The 19,080-nt window shown below is 43.9% G+C and overlaps 1 protein-coding gene and 1 non-coding gene across 4 annotated transcripts in view; both read right to left on the bottom strand.

Annotated features, from left to right (window-relative positions):
• Nucleotides 1-19,080, bottom strand: part of SCAP (SREBF chaperone) — a 99,810-nt gene that overhangs the window by 42,013 nt on the left and 38,717 nt on the right. For all 3 annotated transcript variants that reach the window (NM_001101889.1, XM_059879557.1, XM_059879558.1), the window contains 1 exon segment: nt 7,884-8,103. In NM_001101889.1, coding sequence (NP_001095359.1) covers nt 7,884-8,005 — 122 coding nt within the window. In that variant the 5' untranslated portion in view covers nt 8,006-8,103.
• LOC112443540 (U6 spliceosomal RNA) lies at nt 18,951-19,053 on the bottom strand. Its single transcript, XR_003031952.1, has one exon. It is a non-coding gene; the product is annotated as a U6 spliceosomal RNA (small nuclear RNA).

Here is a 19,080-nt window from a genome sequence, read left to right as displayed (position 1 = left end):
ACTCTCAAGAGTCTTCTCCAACACCAACAGTTCAAAAGCATCAATTCTTTGGCGCTCAGCCTTCTTCATAGTCCAACTCTCACATCCATACATGACCACTGGAAAAACCATAGCCTTGACTAGACGGACCTTTGTTGGCAAAGTAATGTCTCTGCTTTTGAATATGCTATCTAGGTTGGTCATAACTTTTCTTCCAAGGAGTAAGCGTCTTTTAATTTCATGGCTGCAGTCACCATCTGCAGTGATTTTGGAGCCCCCAAAAATAAAGTCTCTCACTGTTTCCACTGTCTCCCCATCCATTTCCCATGAAGTGATGGGACCGGATGCCATGATCTTCGTTTTCTGAATGTTGAGCTTTAAGCCAACTTTTTCACTCTCCACTTTTCACTTTCATCAAGAGGCTTTTGAGTTCCTCTTCACTTTCTGCCATAAGGGTGGTGTCATCTGTATATCTGAGGTTATTGATATTTCTCCCAGCAATCTTGATTCTAGCTTGTGCTTCTTCCAGTCCAGTGTTTCTCATGATGTACTCTGCATATAAGTTAAATAAGCAGGGTGACAATATACAGCCTTGACATACTCCTTTTCCTATTTGGAACCAGTCTGTTGTTCCATGTCCAGTTCTAACTGTTGCTTCCTGACCTGCTTACAGGTCAAGAGGCAGGTCAGGTGGTCTGGTATTCCCATCTATTTTCAGAATTTTCCACAGTTTATTGTGATCCACACAGTCAAAGGCTTTGGCATAGTCAATAAAGCAGAAATAGATGTTTTTCTGGAACTCTCATGCTTTTTCCATGATCCAGTGGATGTTGGCAATTTGATCTCTGGTTCCTCTGCCTTTTCTAAAACCAGCTGGAACATCTGGAAGTTCACAGATAATGTACTGTTAAGCCTGGCTTGGAAAATTTTGAGTATTACTTTACTAGCATGTGAGATGAGTGCAATTGTGCGGTAGTTTGAGCATTCTTTGGCATTGCCTTTCTTTGGGATTGGAATGAACACTGACCTTTTCCAGTCCTGTGGCCACTGCTGAGTTTTCCAAATTTGCTGGCATATTGAGTGCAGCACTTTCATAGCATCATCTTTCAGGATTTGAAAGAGCTCAACTGGAATTCCATCACTTCCACTAGTTTTGTTCGTAGTGATCCTTTCTAAGGCCCACTTGACTTCACATTCCAGGATGTCTGGCTCTAGATGAGTGATCACACCATCGTGATTATCTGGGTTGTGAAGATCTTTTTTGTACAGTTCTTCTGTGTATTCTTGCCACCTCTTCTTAATATCTTCTGCTTCTGTTAGGTCCATACCATTTCTGTCCTTTATCGAGCCCATCTTTGCATGAAATGTTCCCTTGGTACCTCTAATTTTCTTGAAGAGATCTGTAGTCTTTCCCATTCTGTTGTTTTCCTCTATTTCTTTGCATTGATCGCTGAGGAAGGCTTTCTTATCTCTTCTTGCTATTCTTTGGAACTCTGCATTCAGATGCTTATATCTTTCCTTTTCTCCTTTGCTTTTCTCTTCTCTTCTTTTCACAGGCCTTATTTGTAAGGCCTCCCCAGACAGACATTTTGCTTTTTTGCATTTCTTTTCCATGGGGATGGTCTTGATCCCTGTCTCCTGTACAATGTCACGAACCTCATTCCATAGTTCATCACGCACTCTGTCTATCAGATCTAGGCCCTTAAATCTATTTCTCACTTCCACTGTAGCTACCATACGATCCAGCAATCCCAGTCCTGGGAATATAGTTGGAGCAAACGCTAATTCAAAAAGGTAACAGGCACTCTTAGGTTCACAGAAGCACTCCTTACAAGAGCCCAGACATGGAAACCACCTAAATGCCCATGGACAGATGAGTGGATACAGAAGATGTAGCACATTAAAAAAAAAAAAAAAGGAATATTAGTTATAAAAAGGAATGAAATAACGCCATTTGCAGCAACATGGATGGACCCAAAGATGATCATACGAAGTGAAGTCAGCAGGAGAAAGACAAGTACTATATGGTATCAGTTATATGCGGAAGCTAAAATATGACACAAATGAACTTATTTACAAACAGAAACAGACCCACAGACATAGAAATTTAAAACCAGTTACCAATGGGGAAAGGGGAAGGATACATAAGGAGTTTAGGATTAGCAAATACAAACTACCATATTAAAAAATAGATAAAACAAGGTCCTACTCTACAGCAAAGCGAAAAATATTCAATCTCCTGTAACAAACCATAATGGAAAGAATATGAAAAACAGTATGTATACATGGATAACTGAATCACTTTGCTGTAGAGTAGAAACTGACACAACATAATAAATCAACTATCCTTCAATTAAAAACAAAAATTACAGGAACTTCCCTGGTAGTCCAGTGGTTAAGGATCCACCCTGCAGGGGCTTCCCTGGTGGCTCAGCGGATTAAAATCCACCTGCCAACGCGTGACACGTGGGTTTGATCTCTGGTTCAGGAAGACGCCACATGCCAAGGGGCAACTAAACCTGTGCACCAGCACTACTGAAGTTACGCGCCTAGAGCCCGTGCTCTGTGACGAGAGAGGCCCATACAATGAGACGCCCACACCACAACTGCAGAGTAGCCCCGCGCACAGCGACTAGAGAAAAGCCCGTGCAGCAAGAGGACCCAGTGCAGCCAACAGAAATATACAAAAATTATTTTTTAAATAATAATAAACACACAAACTTCAAAGAAAAAAAAAAATCCAGTGGCACTGCAATTGTTTCTCTCAGGCTGAGACTATGGGAGGGTCTGTGTTCGGCATTACCGTCTGGCACAGCTCTTGGTATATACTACAGCCATCTTCATTGAGGTAGCTATAAAACTCAACTGCATACACTCTCCTCAATGTCTATTATGTAGGGCCACTACCTCAAAAAGCCTCTCTGTCCTCTGTCTAGGCAGATCCTGGCACACTGCAACTGAGACTCTCTTTCTCCAGCTTCTTGGTCAAGGAGCAGACCCCTGCAGTGAAAGTTAACAGCACCAAAGTGTTCTTCATAAAGTTCACATCACCCCAGTGAAGTGGAGAAACCACAGATGTGGATCCACCACACAGACCTGCCAGTTGCAGCACACCACTTACTATCTCGCCGTACAAGCTTTATCATCAGCAGAGGAGCTAATAACCACCTCCTCCAAGGATGTCAGGTGAGCAAATGAAACAGCATGTGTGGAAGTGCTTGCGCACGAAGCCAGTGCTCAGTGAACATGAGTCTCCACTCCCTCTCACCAGCCCAGTCCACCCTGAGGGCCCCCACCCGTTCCCAGGACTGATGTTCCGCCAGACACACCTGTGGGATCTAAGACAGGCGTCCGCCCAGCTTGACTGCAACTGGGCTGCTGCTGCTGTTCAGTCACCAAGCTGAGGCCGACTCTGTGACCCCATGGACTACAGCATGCCAGGCTTCCCTGTCCCTCACCAGCTCCAGGAGTTTGCCCAAGTTCAAGTCCATCGAATCAGTGATGCCATCCAACCATCTCATCTTCTGTCACCCTCTTCTCCTTCTACCTTCAATCTTTCCCAGCATCAGGGTCTTTTCCAATGAATTGGCTCTTCACATCAGGTGGCCAAAGAACTGGAGCTTCAGCTTCAGTGTCAGTCCTTCCAATGAGTATTCAGAACTGATTTCCTTTAGGATTGACTGGTATGATCTCCTTGCTGTCCAATGCATTCTCAAGACTCTTCTCCAGCACCACAGTTCAAAAGCATCAATTCTTCGGCACTCTGCCTTCTTTTATGGTCCAACTCGCACATCCATACCTGACCGCTGCAAAGACCATAGCATTGATTATATGGAACTTTGTCGGCAAAGTGATGTCTCTGCTTTTTAACACAGTCTTGGTCATAACTTTCATTCCAAGAAGCAACTGTCTTCTAATTTCAAGGTTGCAGTCACCATCCACAGTGATTTCAGAACCCAAGAGGAGGAAATGTGTCACTGCTTCCACCTTTTCCCCTTCTATTTGCCATGCAGTCATAGCAGCAAATGTCACGATCTTCATTTTTTGAATGCTGACTTTTAGCCAGCTTTTTCACTCTCCTGTTTCACCCTCATCAAGAGGCTCTTTAGTTCCTTTTGCCTTCTGCCATTAGAGTGGTATCATCTGCATACCTGAGGTTGTTGATATTTTTCTCAGCAATCTTGATTCCACTTGTAACAGCCAGCCCAGCATTTCGAATGATGTGCTCTGCATATGAGTTAAATAAACAGGGTGACAATGTACAGCCTTGACGTACGCCTTTCTTAATTTTGAACATCAGTTGTTCCAAATAAGGTTGTAACTGTTACTTCTTGACCTGCATACAAGTTTCTCAGGAGACAGGTCTGGTATTCTCATTTCTTGAAGAGTTTCCCACAGTTTGTTATGATCCACACAGTCAAAGGCTTTAGCATACTCAATGAAACAGAAGTAGATGTTTTTCTGGAATTCCCTTGCTTTCTCTATGATCCAATGAATGTTGGCAATTTGATCTCTAGTTCCTCTGCCTTTTCTAAACCCAGCTTATACATCTGGAAGTTCCTGATTCAAGTACTGCTGAAGCCTAGCTTGAAGGATTTTGAGCATAACATTACTAGCATGGGCGATAACTGCAACCGTCCAGTAGTTTGAGCGTTCATAAAGAAAGCTGAGTGTCAAAGAATTGATGCTTTTGAACCGTGGTGCTGGAGACGACTTTTGAGAGTCCCTTGGACTGCAAGGAGATCCAACCAATCCATCCTAAAGGAGATCAGTCCTAGGTGTTCATTGGAAGGACTGATTTTGAAGCTGAAACTCCAATACTTTGGCCACCTGATGCGAAGAGCTGACTCATTGGAAAAGACCCTGATGCTGGAAAAGATTGAGGGAAGGAGGAGAAGAGGACGACAGAGGATGAGATAGTTGGATGGCATCACCGACTCAATGGACATAGGTTTGGGTGGACTCTGGGAGTTGGTGATAAACAGGGAGGCCTGGCGTGCTGCAGTTCATGGGGTCGCAAAGAGTCAGACATGACTGAGCGACGGAACTGAACTTGAACATTCTTTAGTACTGTCTTCTTGGGAAATTGGGATGAAGACTGACCTTCTCCAGCCCTGTGGCCCCTGCTGGGTTTTCCAAATTTGCTGACATACTGAGTGGATCACTTTAAGAGCATCATCTTTTAGGATTTTAAGTAGCTCTACTGGAATTTCATCATCTCCACTAACTTTACTGGCAGCAGTGCTTCTTAAGGCCCATTTGACTTCACACTCCAGGATGTCCGGCTCTAGGTGAGTGATCACACCATTGTGGTTATCCGGGTCAATAAGATCTTTTCTGTACAGTTCTTATGTGTATTCCTGCCACCTCTTTTTGATCTCTTCTACTTCTATTAGGTCTTCACCACTTCTGTCTTTTACTATGTCCATCACTGCATGAAATGTACTTTTGATATCTCAAATTTTCTTGAAGCGATCAGTAGTTATTCCCATTCTGTTGTTTTCCTCTATTTCTTTTGAAAAAGGCCTTCTTGTCTCTCTCTGCTATTCTCTGGAACTCTGCATTCAGGTGAGCATACCTTTCCCTCTCTCCCTTGCTTTTTGCTTTTCTTCTGCAACTGGGCTACACTGGTTGCTAAATACTATCACATTTGCCTCTTCCCCTATCCCCAGCCCCATTCAAATTCACCTTGAGTCACGGCATCTTCCATACTTGAGACCTTAGCCACAAAGGTCAGAAAGTTTTCATACCAGAGGCCCCTATCATAAATCCAAGGACAATTTGTTTTGAAACACATGTGTGATATCAAATTATTCATTCAAAGATAAATCCCAGTTGCACCCAGCTACACTCACAGCTGCTGCCCCCATCACACACTCCCTGTCTGGGAAGCTGTCTGGACCCGGCTGGCCAAATTCAATCCTCCAAAGGTGAATGGCAAGAAGAAACATCCTTTCCTTTCTGTTACTAGAGCTGTCCTTGTGGAAAGGGAGTCACAACTACCTCTTCAACTGCCCACTGAGAAGACAAGCTGAACTCAGGGTGCTCATCCATTATAGATTTACCTAGCGCCCTCCCAGGTGCAGAGGCACATGCACAGAGGCTATCACACAAGTGAGGATGTAGGACAGGGGAGCTGGGCACCACCCACCCCTACAGAAGGCGACAGGAGCAATAACGACCAGGAGTGTCCCCACAAACCACTGCTCCAGAAGTCAGAATAAAAAGTACTTTTAGCTGAGATGTGGTAGAACTTTTCAAGACAGACACACAGTCTAGTGTTCTCAGCATGTAGACCCCTGGCCTGGGAAGTTGTTTAGAGACGCACATTCTTGGCTTCACTCAGACCTGAGGAACGAGAAACTCTGGGGTAGAGCCCGGCAGTTTCATTTAACCGGCCCTCCTGGTGATTCTGATGCTAGAGCAGCTTTAAGAATCACTGTCCAAGCACATGAGCCAGACCTAGAAAAGGATGATTCTCAAAGACAGAGATGTGTAAACTGACTTAAAGGAAAGAATACAAGCAAAACCAAGAGCTGGGTTCTCAGAACACTCCTAATTCATCATGTGCAGGTAAAAGCCACAAGCATCTTATCATGTACAACACAAATTAACAAAGTTTAAACAAATACACTGAACCAGAGTGACAAGAGCGGGGGACACAGTGCCACAGGTGCAGGCACCAGGATCCCTGGCCTGGATCTGAACTCGGTTCCCTGCTCATTGGTTGTGTAGACTAGGCAAGCTTTAAACCTCCATCCTCCCTTTGGTTAAATGGAAATATAACTGGACCATTTCCCAAGGTTTTTCTGAGGATCAACGAGACGTTTAATTATATACCTGCTGAAGCGCCCAGCAGGAAATTCTCAAGAATATGCTCATCTTTCCTTGTCCTAATTAAGGAAGAACTTGGGATCATTAACAACCGAACCATCTTTCTTCCAGCACAGCAATGTAAACTTCTATAAACATTAGATGTGCAATGAATCTGGAAACCAGAATTCTTCCCAGAGACAAGGACAACGAGGTGGGCTCTTTTCTTGTCAGTGTTTGCAAGCCAAAGGGGACCCCTGGTTATCACCTTACATCAAGCCTCTCCTTCTACAGTGTCTTCATCAGCCACAGCTCTTAGGGTTCTCCGGGGCCCTGGGACAGCACAACAGACATGGAGAGAGGGCGGCACAGCTCTCAGTGCTGGTGAGTGTGGCAGGCCCAGGGACCAACCAGGTCAGAAGGAGGCTCCCCAGGAACACAAGAAAATGACTGAAGAGGGAGGTGCCTGGTGATCCAGTGGTTAAGAATCCACCTTGCAATGCAGAAGACACCGGTATGATCCCTGGTCCAGGACCTAAGACCCCACATACTGCAAGACAACTAAGTCCAACAACCAGAGAGCCCGCACACTGCAAGTACTGGGCCCACACATCACTAGAGAGTCCATGCAACAAAAGATCCCGCGAGAGGCAATGACAGGCCCCTATGTAGAAAACCCTATCCTGGGATTAGCCTGCAACACTGATGGTATCCCAAGAATTGTTGAAGTGGACTGTTCTTGCAACACTCCAAGGCTCCTGCTCTTAACCAGATACCAAAAGGAAGCTACCACTGCTGAGAAGGAAAATTAAAAGATCACACTTTTATTCATCCTGCAGTTTCTTCGAAACATCTCAACGTTATTTTGAGAAATTCTCAATAATATGAACAAATCTGGCGACTTACTAAATTAGGGCGAGCCTGGACTGTTCTAGTGCAGTGGCTTCCACCCCAGGACTAGAGCTTCCCGCTGGTGGGCCGGGATGAGCCTCAAGTTCCACTGTGTAAAAAGACCCAGTCCAAGGGCTACACAACAGTCAGGGTTAGGAGGTCGACTGGCCCACCACATACAGGGCAACTTGGAAACATACCAGCAGGCTAAGATGCAGAGCCCCGTGAAGAGAATGATGGGGATGGGGTAGGACGCACAGAACAGCCCATGGTTGTAGAAGGCCTGGGATATCTTCTCACGCAGCCTTTCAGTCAGGGTCATCCTCAGCTGAAGTCACCTTGCTGCCATCCCGGAAAGTGACCATGGATCAGCCTGGCACACGCTGGATGGAACTGACAATGTACACCATTTGCAGACACCTGGCAAGAAGGGAGAAAAGCAAATTAGCAAAGAATACCTGGCTGTGAACACTAGGGCACCCAGGGGAGGTGGCGGGGATGTGGAGACCCAATCAGGATGTGTACAGGCAAGAGCTGGAGACATCAACTCCAGCCCACACATGCATATACACACGTGCATAATCTTGGTCAGCTCCTAGTGACTGTGGGCAGTGTCCAAATAAGTCTAACCAAAGAAACCAAAAAACTGCCCCTCTAGTTCTAGTAACAAACTCTCAACCATCTTCCACATTAGGCACTGTCTTAAAAAGGCCACTCCCTCGAGAGGGCATTGTTCTCATATGTGGCACAGGAGAGCATGCCTGTGTAATCGACAGCACCTTCAGCTGCTCTCAGCCAAATGGACTTTCTGGAAACCCTCCCCCCTGTTCTTTGTGCAAAGGCCAGACCAAGAGAAATCCTTGGGAAAAACCTTCAAGGACTGACCCCTCAAAAAACACATTTCTTGCACAAACAGTGATTCACTGATAAAGAACGTTCAGTGAGGTCAGCCCTCAACGTAAAAACACCAAAAAGCCTAGGCCCCTGACATAAAACAAATTGCACTGCAAGGTGGAAGTCTCTGCTTCTGGTCCCCCGTTGCTCTGGGAACATGTGGGGCAGAGGGCCCCTTCTGCTCCTGCTGCCCAAGCTGTCTCCTTCTTTGAGGGACAGCGCCCAGCGCGACTCAGAACACTAGCTTTCTGCACAAGATCCACCCTGTATGGACTGTCAGTTAAGGTCCTCTCCCTGACCCCCATCAGGCTGGTCATGTCTGTCTCTCTGGACTTTGACTTCTGACAAAAAGAAGCAAAACTGGACATGGCGGTACTGAATCCTCCCTGAGAGGTTCCAGCTCCCAGATCATTGCACTGCTCTGGCTCCAGTCCTTTCTGAAGACTCATTAGGTCTTCCTTCCGGCCATCCCATATCCTTCCAATTAAATCTCTGTTTTGTCTGTGCCTTGCTTCCCAACAGAGAAACTTACACCCCAAAAAATCAGAATATAAAATTCTAACAGAAAGCCCCAGAGATCTAGAATTCCTTTCCCTGCTGAGCTCTCCAATGAAATTCACGTTTAAATCTACTTCTGGAATTCCCCAGTGGTCCAGTGGTTAAGAATCCGCCTGCCAATGCAGGGGACACAGGTTCAATCCCTGGTCTGGGAAGATTTCACACGCTGTGGAGCAACGAAGCCCGCAGGCCACAACCACTGAGAGCACTGTACTAAAGCCCATGAGCCGCAACTGCGGAAGGCGCGCACGCTGACAGCCCGTGCTCCACAGCACCAGAAGCCGCGGCAAGGAGACACCACACAGCACGACTAGACAGCAGCCCCCACCTGCTGCGACTAGAAAAGAGCCAGCGCACAGCAATAAAGACCCAGCACAGCCACTACATTAACAAATAAAACCATATTTCTTAAAAAAAAAAAAACTACTTCTCCTGTTCCGTGTTGCTATTTTCCAGTCTGTGCTGGACGTGTGTCTCAGCGTGATCTGGCTCACTGATGAAACCCAGGCCAAAGAGGTGATGCCTCAGAAGTGTGAGACCAGAAAAGAGAAGCAAGAGCAGTCACACCACAGCCAGTTAACAAGAAGGGATTCACTCCATCAGCCTTCCTGGAGGCACAAGCCACAAGCATGCGTGCAATCCTCCAGTCCAAGAACCTTCTAAGCAAACATGACACTGAGCCTCTGTGGGTCAACTCAAAAGGCAGCGGGCAGGGGAGCCAGCAAGTGACAGCTCTGCCCAAGTAGCAGAGCTGCTGACAAGAGCCCAGCCATTCCCCAGGCTCACCTGCAGCCCCAGAGCTCACGAAGGTCCCAGGCCAGGGCCCGCAGAAGGACCCTGCAGCTGCGCTCCCCACCAGCATAACCCAGGACTCTGGGGAAGCGACCTTTCTGCTCCCACGCCCCTAACCCTCCATCCTGCCCCAAGGGGGAAACAAACACTAATGAGAAGCCTGTCTGTGGAAAGACACTGTCAGGAACAAGCTGGAGCTTTTCCAACCTCAGTCCTCTGCCAAGCCCCACGTCTCTTCCCTTAAAGGTCCCCAAACCAAGTCCACCAGGAAACTGTGATCCTACTAATCCTAATCTTCTTCTCAGGCCTCTTCTGTTATCTTATACATGAAATTACTAATATGAGGAAACAAAAACATCTCCCTTCATTCTGCACCAAGTCCAAGTCATTTCTGACATGATCTTAGTCATTTTCAGTTCCCATTCATCTTTATTACAAAGTAAAGTTATGACCAACCTAGACAGCACATTCAAAAGCAGAGACATTACTTTGCCAATAAAGGTTCGTCTAGTCAAGGCTATGGTTTTTCCGGTGGTCATGTATGGATGTGAGAGTTGGACTGTGAAGAAAGCTGAGCGCCGAAGAATTGATGCTTTTCAACTGTGGTGTTGGAGAAGACTCTTGAGAGTCCCTCAGGCTGCAAGGAGATCCAACCAGTCCATCCTAAAGGCGATCAGCCCTGGGTGTTCTTTGGAAGGAATGATGCTGAAGCTGAAACTCCAGTACTTTGGCCACCTCATGCGAAGAGTTGACTCATTGGAAAAGACTCTGATGCTGGGAGGGATTGGGGGCAGGAGGAGAAGGGGATGACAGAGGATAAGATGGCTGGATGGCATCACCGACTCGGTAGACGTGAGTCTGAGTGAACTCCGGGAGTTGGTGATGGACAGGGAGGCCTGGTGTGCTGCGATTCATGGGGTCACAAAGAGTCGGACATGACTGAGCGACTGAACTGAACTGAATTGTTCATTTTCATAGCACCCGGAAAACAAAATCATGAAACAAACAAAAAACGAAGTCCAAATTCTAGTTCCTTACACAGACCACCTACCTGGACGTGGCAAGAGAATTAACTTATCTTTCCTCCACTATGTTCACTTTGACACAAAGCTATTCCAAAGCCCAATTTATCCAACCTGAACTGAAATTTTCTCTTTCCTACATTGCCCCACACTTATAAATTTCTTCAGCTCAAAATCTACACTCTGAACTCAGCTTCTCGAATTTAAAGAGACACAACAGTTTTTATGTGATATGTACACATACAGTGGAATGTTATTTGGCCACAGAAAGGAATGAGGTTCTGATATACACTACAACATGGATAGATCCTGCAAACATGCTAAATGAAATAAGGCAGACACAACAAGACAAACTTTATATGATGCCACTTATAAGAAACATCTAGATTAGGAAAATTCATAGAGACAGAAGACAGATTAGAGGTTACTAGGAGCCTGGGGACAGACAGGATAGGAAGTTACTAATTACAGCTTCTTTCTGGCTTGATGAAAAGTTTTCGAAATAGATAATGGTGATGGCTGCACAACACTGTGAATGTAATTAATGTCCCTGAATTGCACAATTAAAAATAGTTATCATGGAAAATCTTATGTTTATACATACTTTAACACAATAAAAATAATTTAAAAAATTAAAAACATAATTAAAAAAAATAAAAAATAGTGACTTGAAATAATTTTTAAAAATTAAAAATAGACACAATATGTAGAAGGGATGGAGGCCCTGGGGGCCTGAGTGGACCTATTACACAAAAATGTAAATGATTTTGTCCAATGCCTTCACGGGAGACCCTGCTACAAGCAAAAACAAAGGGCTCTGTTGTTATAGACCAAAATTATAGAGCTGTATCGGAGAAGGCAGTGGCACCCCACTCCAGTACTCTTGCCTGGAAAATCCCACGGACGGAGGAGCCTGGTAGACTGCAGTCCATGGGGTTGAGAAGAGTTGGACATGACTGAGTGACTTCACTTTCACTTTTCACTTTCATGCATTGGAGAAGGAAATAGCAACCCACTCCAGTGTTCTTGCCTGGAGAATCCCAGGGACGGGGGAGCCTGGTGGGCTGCCATCTCTGGGGTCGCACAGAGTTGGACACGACTGAAGCGACTTAGCAGCAGCATAGAGCTGTATGTATAAAGAAAAAAAACTATTGGAACCAGAACAAAGAACAGCCCTGGAGGAAGTCTACAGAGAGGACAAGCCCAGATCAAGTCAGACCCACTGGCTCAGAGGACAAAGGGCACAAAGAACAGGAGGAGTCCCTGAGGGCAGGCTGGGGAGGCAGACGGGTGCCACTGTGTCACGAGCTTGCCGAACCTGTGATTCTGAACCAGCCCCAAACCAGATCACAGATGCTCAAGTTTTAGAAAAATCCATACACGTAACATACATTAACATAGAACATTATTTTTTAAAAAAAGAGATGATGGTCTATTTTGTGCCTATATTCACCAAACTTTCAGCATTTAAAATTCTCTTCAGCCAACTCACAAAAGTTAAACACTCAACCAAGAAAAATAAATGTGTCAAAGCCCCAAGGAGAGAGTAGGACAAGAGATGCAAAAAACGACATAGACTGCAGGCTCTGTCTCAAAGCTTTCCAAGATCATTTGTTGAAAAGCCTTACCATCTCCCCTAAATTTCAGCCACACTGGACCCATCATGCTTATTCTTACCACAAATATTTACTATCTCCTTTCTCTGGAATAAATACCCAGAAGTGAAACTGCTAGGAAACATAAAACGTATTATACAACCTAAGACTGCCAACGTATTTTCCAGAGTACCCACACCGTTTTACACTTCCACCAGACTCGACTTCGTTTCTTGGCATCCTTACCAGCATTTGGTATTGCTACTATTCTTTATTTTAGCAGGATTAATAGGAGTGTATAAGTATCTTATTTGATCTTGATTTGCATTTCCCTAATGGCTAGTGAGAAGAAAAGGAGAAAAAGAAAGATACACCCATTTGAATGCAGAGTTCCAAAGAATAGCAAGGAGAGATAAGAAAGCTTTCTTCAGTGATCAATGCAAAGAAATAGAGGAAAATAACAGAATGGGAAAAACTAGAGATCTCGTCAAGAAAATTAAAGACACCAAGGGAACATTTCATGCGAAGAAGGGCACAATAAAGGACAGAAATGGTGTGGACCTAACAGAAACAAAAGATATTAAGAAGAGGTGGCAAGAATACACAGAACTGTACAAAAAAGATCTTCATGACCCAGATAACCACAGTAGTATGATCACTCGCCTAGAGCCAGACATCCTGGAATGTGAAGTCAAGTGGGGCTTAGGAAGAATCACTATGAACAAAGCTAGTGGAGGTGACGGAATTCCAGTTGACATATTTCAAATCCTAAAAGATGATGCTGTGAAAGTGCTGCACTCAATATGTCAGCAAATTTGGAAAACTCAGCAGTGGCCACAGGACTGGAAAAGGTCCGTTTTCATTCTAATCCCAAAGAAAGGCAATGCCAAAGAATGTTCAAACTACCGCACAATTGCACTCATCTCACACGCTAATAAAGTAATGCTCAAAATTTTCCAAGCCAGGCTTAACAGTACATTATCTGTGAACTTCCAGATGTTCCAGCTGGATTTAGAAAAGGCAGAGGAACCAGAGATCAAATTGCCAACATTCACTACTAGATCATGGAAAAAGCAAGAGAGTTCCAGAAAAACATCTACTTCTGCTTTATTGACTACACCAAAGCCTTTGACTGTGTGGATCACAATGAACTGTGGAAAATTCTTCAGGAGATGAGAATACCAGACCACCTTACCTGACTCCTGAGAAATCTGTATGCAGGTCAAGAAGCGACAGTTAGAACTGGACATGGAACAACAGACTGGTTCCAAATTGGGAAAGGAGTGCATCAAGGCTGTATACTGTCACCCTGCTTATTTAACTTATATGCAGAATACATCAACATCATTCGAAATGCCAGGCTGGATGAAGCACAAGCTGGAATCAAGATTTCTGGGAGAAATATCAATAACCTCAGATACAGATGGGCAGATGACACCACACTTATGGCAGAAAGTGAAGGGCCTAGAGAAACTAAAGAGCCTCTTGATGAAAGTGAAAGAGAAGAGTGAAAAAGCTGGCTTAAAACTCAACATTCAGAAAATTAATATCATGACATCCAGTGCCATCACTTCATAGTCAATAGCTGGGGAAACAATGGAAACAGTGAAGAGACTTTATTTTTGGGGGGCTCCAAAATCACTGCAGATGGTGACTGCAGCCATGAAATTAAGACACTTGTTCCTTGGAAGAAAAGCTATGACCAACCTAGACAGCATATTAAAAAACAGAGACTACTTTACTAACAAAAGTCTGTCCAGTCAATACTAGTTAAATCTTCTTTAAAGATTTGACAGAATTTACTAGTGAAGCCATCTGATCTTGGGCTTTTTCCTTCTGTGTGGGAAGTTTTTAAACTATTAACTCAATCTCTTTATCTGTCAAGTCTATTCAGATTTTCTATTTCTTCTTGAATAAATTTTGTTAGTTTGTTTCCAGAAATTTGTCCATTTCACCTAGGCTATCTTATTTATTAGCATAATATTTGCCGTTCATAGTATTATAGTCATTTTTATTACTGAAGGTTAGTGGTACTGTCCCGTCCCCACTTTCTGTAATGATTCCAGTTATTTGAGCTTCCTCTTATTCTCTGTTGATCTTTTAATAAAACAAACTCTTGCTTTTATGTACTTCACTATTTTCCTAGTTTCTCTGCATTTGTTTACACTCCAGTCTTTATTATTTTCTTACTTCTGTTTGTTTTGGGTTTATTTTTATCTTTTCTAGCTTCTTTTTCTTCTTTCTCTAGTTTCTTAAGGTTACTGATCTGTTTTTTCTTTCTTAATACAGGCACTAACAGTTGTAAATTTCCCTCTAAACACAACTGTAGTTGTATCCCACAGCATCTGTATTTGTGAATTTTTGTTTTGTTTTCATTCGTCTCAAAAGTATTTTCTAACTCCTCACATACTTTCTTCTTTGATCCACTAGGTATTTAGGAGTTGCTGAGATCTCCTTATATAATATATTCTAGTTATTCTAGATGTAAGTCCCTGCCAGATATATTGTTCACAAGTATTGTCTTCAAATCTGTAACCTGTCTTCTTAAAATTCTTTTCACAGACTCTATGATAGAGCCAAAGCTTTTAATTTTTGATCAAGTCTAATTTATCCTATTTTTTCCCCCTTTATGGATCATGCTTTAGGTGCCATGTATAAGAATTCTTCACCAGACTTCCTTGGTGGTGCAGTGGATAGGAATCCACCTTTCAAAGCAGGCGACACAGGTTCGATCCCTGGTCTGGAAAGATCCCACATGCTGAGAAGCAACTAAGTCCGTGGGCCACAACCACTGAGACAGCGCTCTGGAGCTTGCAAGCCGCAGTTACTGAGCCCACATGCCACAACTATTGAAGCCCACGCACCCTAGAGCCTGCACACCCCAACTACTGAAGCCTTCACTCTAGAGAGTCTGTGCTCTGCAACCAGAGAAGCCACCACAATGAGAAGCGATGAGAAGCTCATGCAAAGAGTAGCCCCTGCTTGCTGCAACTAGAGAAAGTCCATCCAAAGCAATGAAGACCCAGCACAGCCAAAACAAAATTAAAATGCTACAACAGATAAAAAATAAATTTTTTAAAAAGAATTATTCACCAAGCTTTACTTCTAAAATCATTCTCTGATGTTTTCTCCTAAAATTTTTAATTGTTGTATATTAGTGGCTCAGTGGTGTTTGACTCTCTGCGACCCCATGGACTGTAGCCCACCAGGCGTCTCTGCCCATGGAATTCTTCAGCCGTTTCCTTCTCCAGGGGATCTTCTGGAACCAGGGATCAAACCTGGGTCTCCTGCATTGCAGGCTATCCTTCACTGTCTGCTGCTGCTGCTAAGTCGCTTCAGTCGTGTCTGACTCTGTGCGACCCCACAGATGGCAGCCCACCAGGCCCCCCCGTCCCTGGGATTCTCCAGGCAAGAACACTGGAGTGGGTTGCCATTTCCTTCTCCAATGCATGAAAGTGAAAAGTGAAAGTGAAGTCACTCAGTCGTGTCCGACTTTTAGTGACCCCATGGACTGCAGGCTCTCCATGGGATTTTCCAGGCAAGAGTACTGGAGTGGGGTGACATTACCTTCTCCGTTTACTGTCTGAGCCCACCTTAAATCTATGAAACATTTGAGTCAATTTTTTGTGTAAGATGTGAGGTTAGGTTTGCATTTTGTTTTTCCCTGTGGATAACCAACTGTTGCAACACCGAATGTTAAAAAGACTACCTTTCCTCCACTGAATTGCTTTGGCACCTGTCTTAGCCCTCTGGGCTGTTACAGCAGAAATAGCATACACTGGTGGCTTAAACAATAAATATTTACTCTTCACACTTCAGGAGTCTAGGAGTCCAGGCCGAGGCACTGGCGGGCTCAGCTGCTGCTGAGGGCCCATCTCCTGGTTCACTGGTGGCCGTCTGCTCACCGCCTTCACCTGGCAGAAAAGGCAGTGAGAGCTCTCTGCGGCCTCATTTACAGGGCTGGTTCCCATTCATGAGGACTCCACCCTCATGACTTAATTATCCCCCAAAAGGCTATGATTTCCTGATATAATCACACTGAGGGTTTCAACATAAGATCTTGTGGGGGACACAAACATTCAGTCAAAAAGCAACTGGCTGTACCTGTGTGAGTCTATTTCTAGGTTTTCTAAACTGTTCCACTGATCTGTGCGTCCGTCCCTCCCCCAACACCACTCGGTCTTGATGACTGTAGCTCTAAAGTCTTGAAATGGGTAAAGAGATTCCTCTCATTTTATTCTTCTTCAAAATTGTTTTACCTTTCCTAGTTTCTTTGCCTTTCCATATAGATATTAGAGTAATCTTGTCTATGTCTAAAAAAAAATCTTGCTAGAATTTTGATAGGAATTACAATAAACTTGCATTATCAATTTTGAGAAGAAATGATATTGCTGCTATGTTTAGTCTTCCAACCTATGAAGGAAATATCTCTATTTATTTAATCTTTGATTTTTTTTCCCCTTGGCAGCACTGCAGCTTATGGGATCTTAGTTCCCTGACCAGAGACTGAACTCATGTCCCCTGCAAAGGAAGCATAGAGTCCTAACCACTCACAGGAACTCCCTCTTTAATCATTACTGTATTACTTTAATCATTACTGTTTTTAGCATACAAGTGCTATACATGTTTTGTTAGATTTACACCCAATTTTTTTTGACTGGTTCTGTTTTCAATTTCAGTTTCCCCGTGTTAATCGCTAGTACAAAGAAATATAACTGATTTCAATATGTTGCTCTTGTATCCTGCATTTGTGCTGAACTCAATAATTAGTTCCAGTCTTTTTGTATATTCCTTGGGATTTTCTAAGTAGAATATCATGTCAACTGCATAAGAAACATCTTTCTTTCTTCCTATAATGTCCACACACACTTTTACTGCACTCCATCTCCACTCCTTCTGAGACTTTGATAACATGAAAGATAAACGTTTTGTTATTTTCCCATGGGCCCCTGAAGATCCCTTCATTTTTCTTCAGTTTATTTTAAAAATCTGTTGTTCAAATACATACGTTTTGCCCTTCTACCTTCAGGTTAACTGACTTCTTAATATATCTCTATTCTGTCACTGAGTCCACTCAATGAATTTTAAATATAGTTTCACTTATAGAACTTCCAATTTAAGTGTCTATCTTTCCATTTGTTTCAGAAATGTTCACCCTCGAGGAATAACGTGGTAGTCCAGGGGTAAAGAATCTGCCTGCCAATGCAGGAGACACAGGTTCGACCCCTGGTCCAGTAAGATCCCCAAAGCTGCGGAGCAACGAAGCCCACGTGCCGCAACTGTGGAGTCTGTGCTCTGGAGCGTGGGAGCCGCAACACTGCGACCCGAGCGCTACAGACCCTGTGCTCTCGACAAGGCAAGCCACAGCGACGAGAATCCTGTGCACCGCAACCAGCGAGCAGCCTCCACCCGCCACAACTAGAGAAAAGCCCACGCAGCAACAAAGACAAAGCACGGCCAAATAGAAACAAACTTAAAAAAAAAAAAGAATGTGCACCCTCAAGTATTAGAGCCAGGTTTTAACTAATAATTACAGTTTAAATTCTTTGTGATTCCAACATCTTTGTTATGTCATGATGGCCATCTGTTGACTGTCTTTTCCCCTTAGGAGATGGTAAGATTTTCCTGATTGTTTATATGTGAGTAACTTTGAATGTTTGGATACTATGCTACGTTATTCTGGATCTTGTTCAAGTCCAATAGAAAATGGTGGGCTTTTTTCTTTTTAGTTTTTAATTGGACGATATTTGCTTTACAATATTGTGTTGGTTTCTGCCATTATCAACATGAATCAGCCAGAGGTATACATACGCCCCCTCCCTCTTGAACCTCCTCCCACCTCCCACCCCAACCCACCCCTCCAGGTTGTCACGGAGTCCCTGATTTGAGCTCCCTACCTCATACAGCAAATTTCCACTAGCTAACTATTTTACATACTGCAATGTATATGCTTCCATCCTGCTCTCGCAATTCGTCCCAGCCTCTCCTTCCCCCACTGGGCCCACGAAAGTCTGTTCTCTATGTCTGTGTAGCCACTGCTGCCCTGCAAATAGGTTCATCAGTACCATCTTCCTAGACTCCATACATAGGCACTGATGTACGGTATTTGTCCTCTCTCTGACCCATCTCACTATGTATAACAGGTTTCAGGTGCATCCACTTGATTAAGACTGACTCAAATGCGTTCTTTTTTATGGCTGAGTAACATTCCATTGCACACAAGTACCACAACTTCTTTATTCACTCATCTGTCAGTGGACATCTAGGTGCTTCTAGCTATTGTAAACAGTGCTGCAGCAATCACTGGGGTTCATGCGTCTCTTTCAATTATGGATTTCTCAGGGTATATGCCCGGGAGTGGGATTGTCGGGTCATATGGTAGTTCTATTCCTAGTTTTTTAAGGAAAAAAATAGCAAACACTTCAGGAACTTGCGTGTCATCCTTGCACAGGGGCCATGCTAATCTTCTCTGTATTGTTCCAATTTCAGTATATGTGCTGCTGAAGCAAGTGCACATTTTTGTTTTAGCAGCAATC

The sequence above is a fragment of the Bos taurus genome, chromosome 22 (genome assembly GCF_002263795.3).
Source record: "Bos taurus isolate L1 Dominette 01449 registration number 42190680 breed Hereford chromosome 22, ARS-UCD2.0, whole genome shotgun sequence".
Lineage (NCBI taxonomy): Eukaryota > Metazoa > Chordata > Mammalia > Artiodactyla > Bovidae > Bos > Bos taurus.
This window is presented reverse-complemented; position numbering and strand designations above follow the sequence as displayed.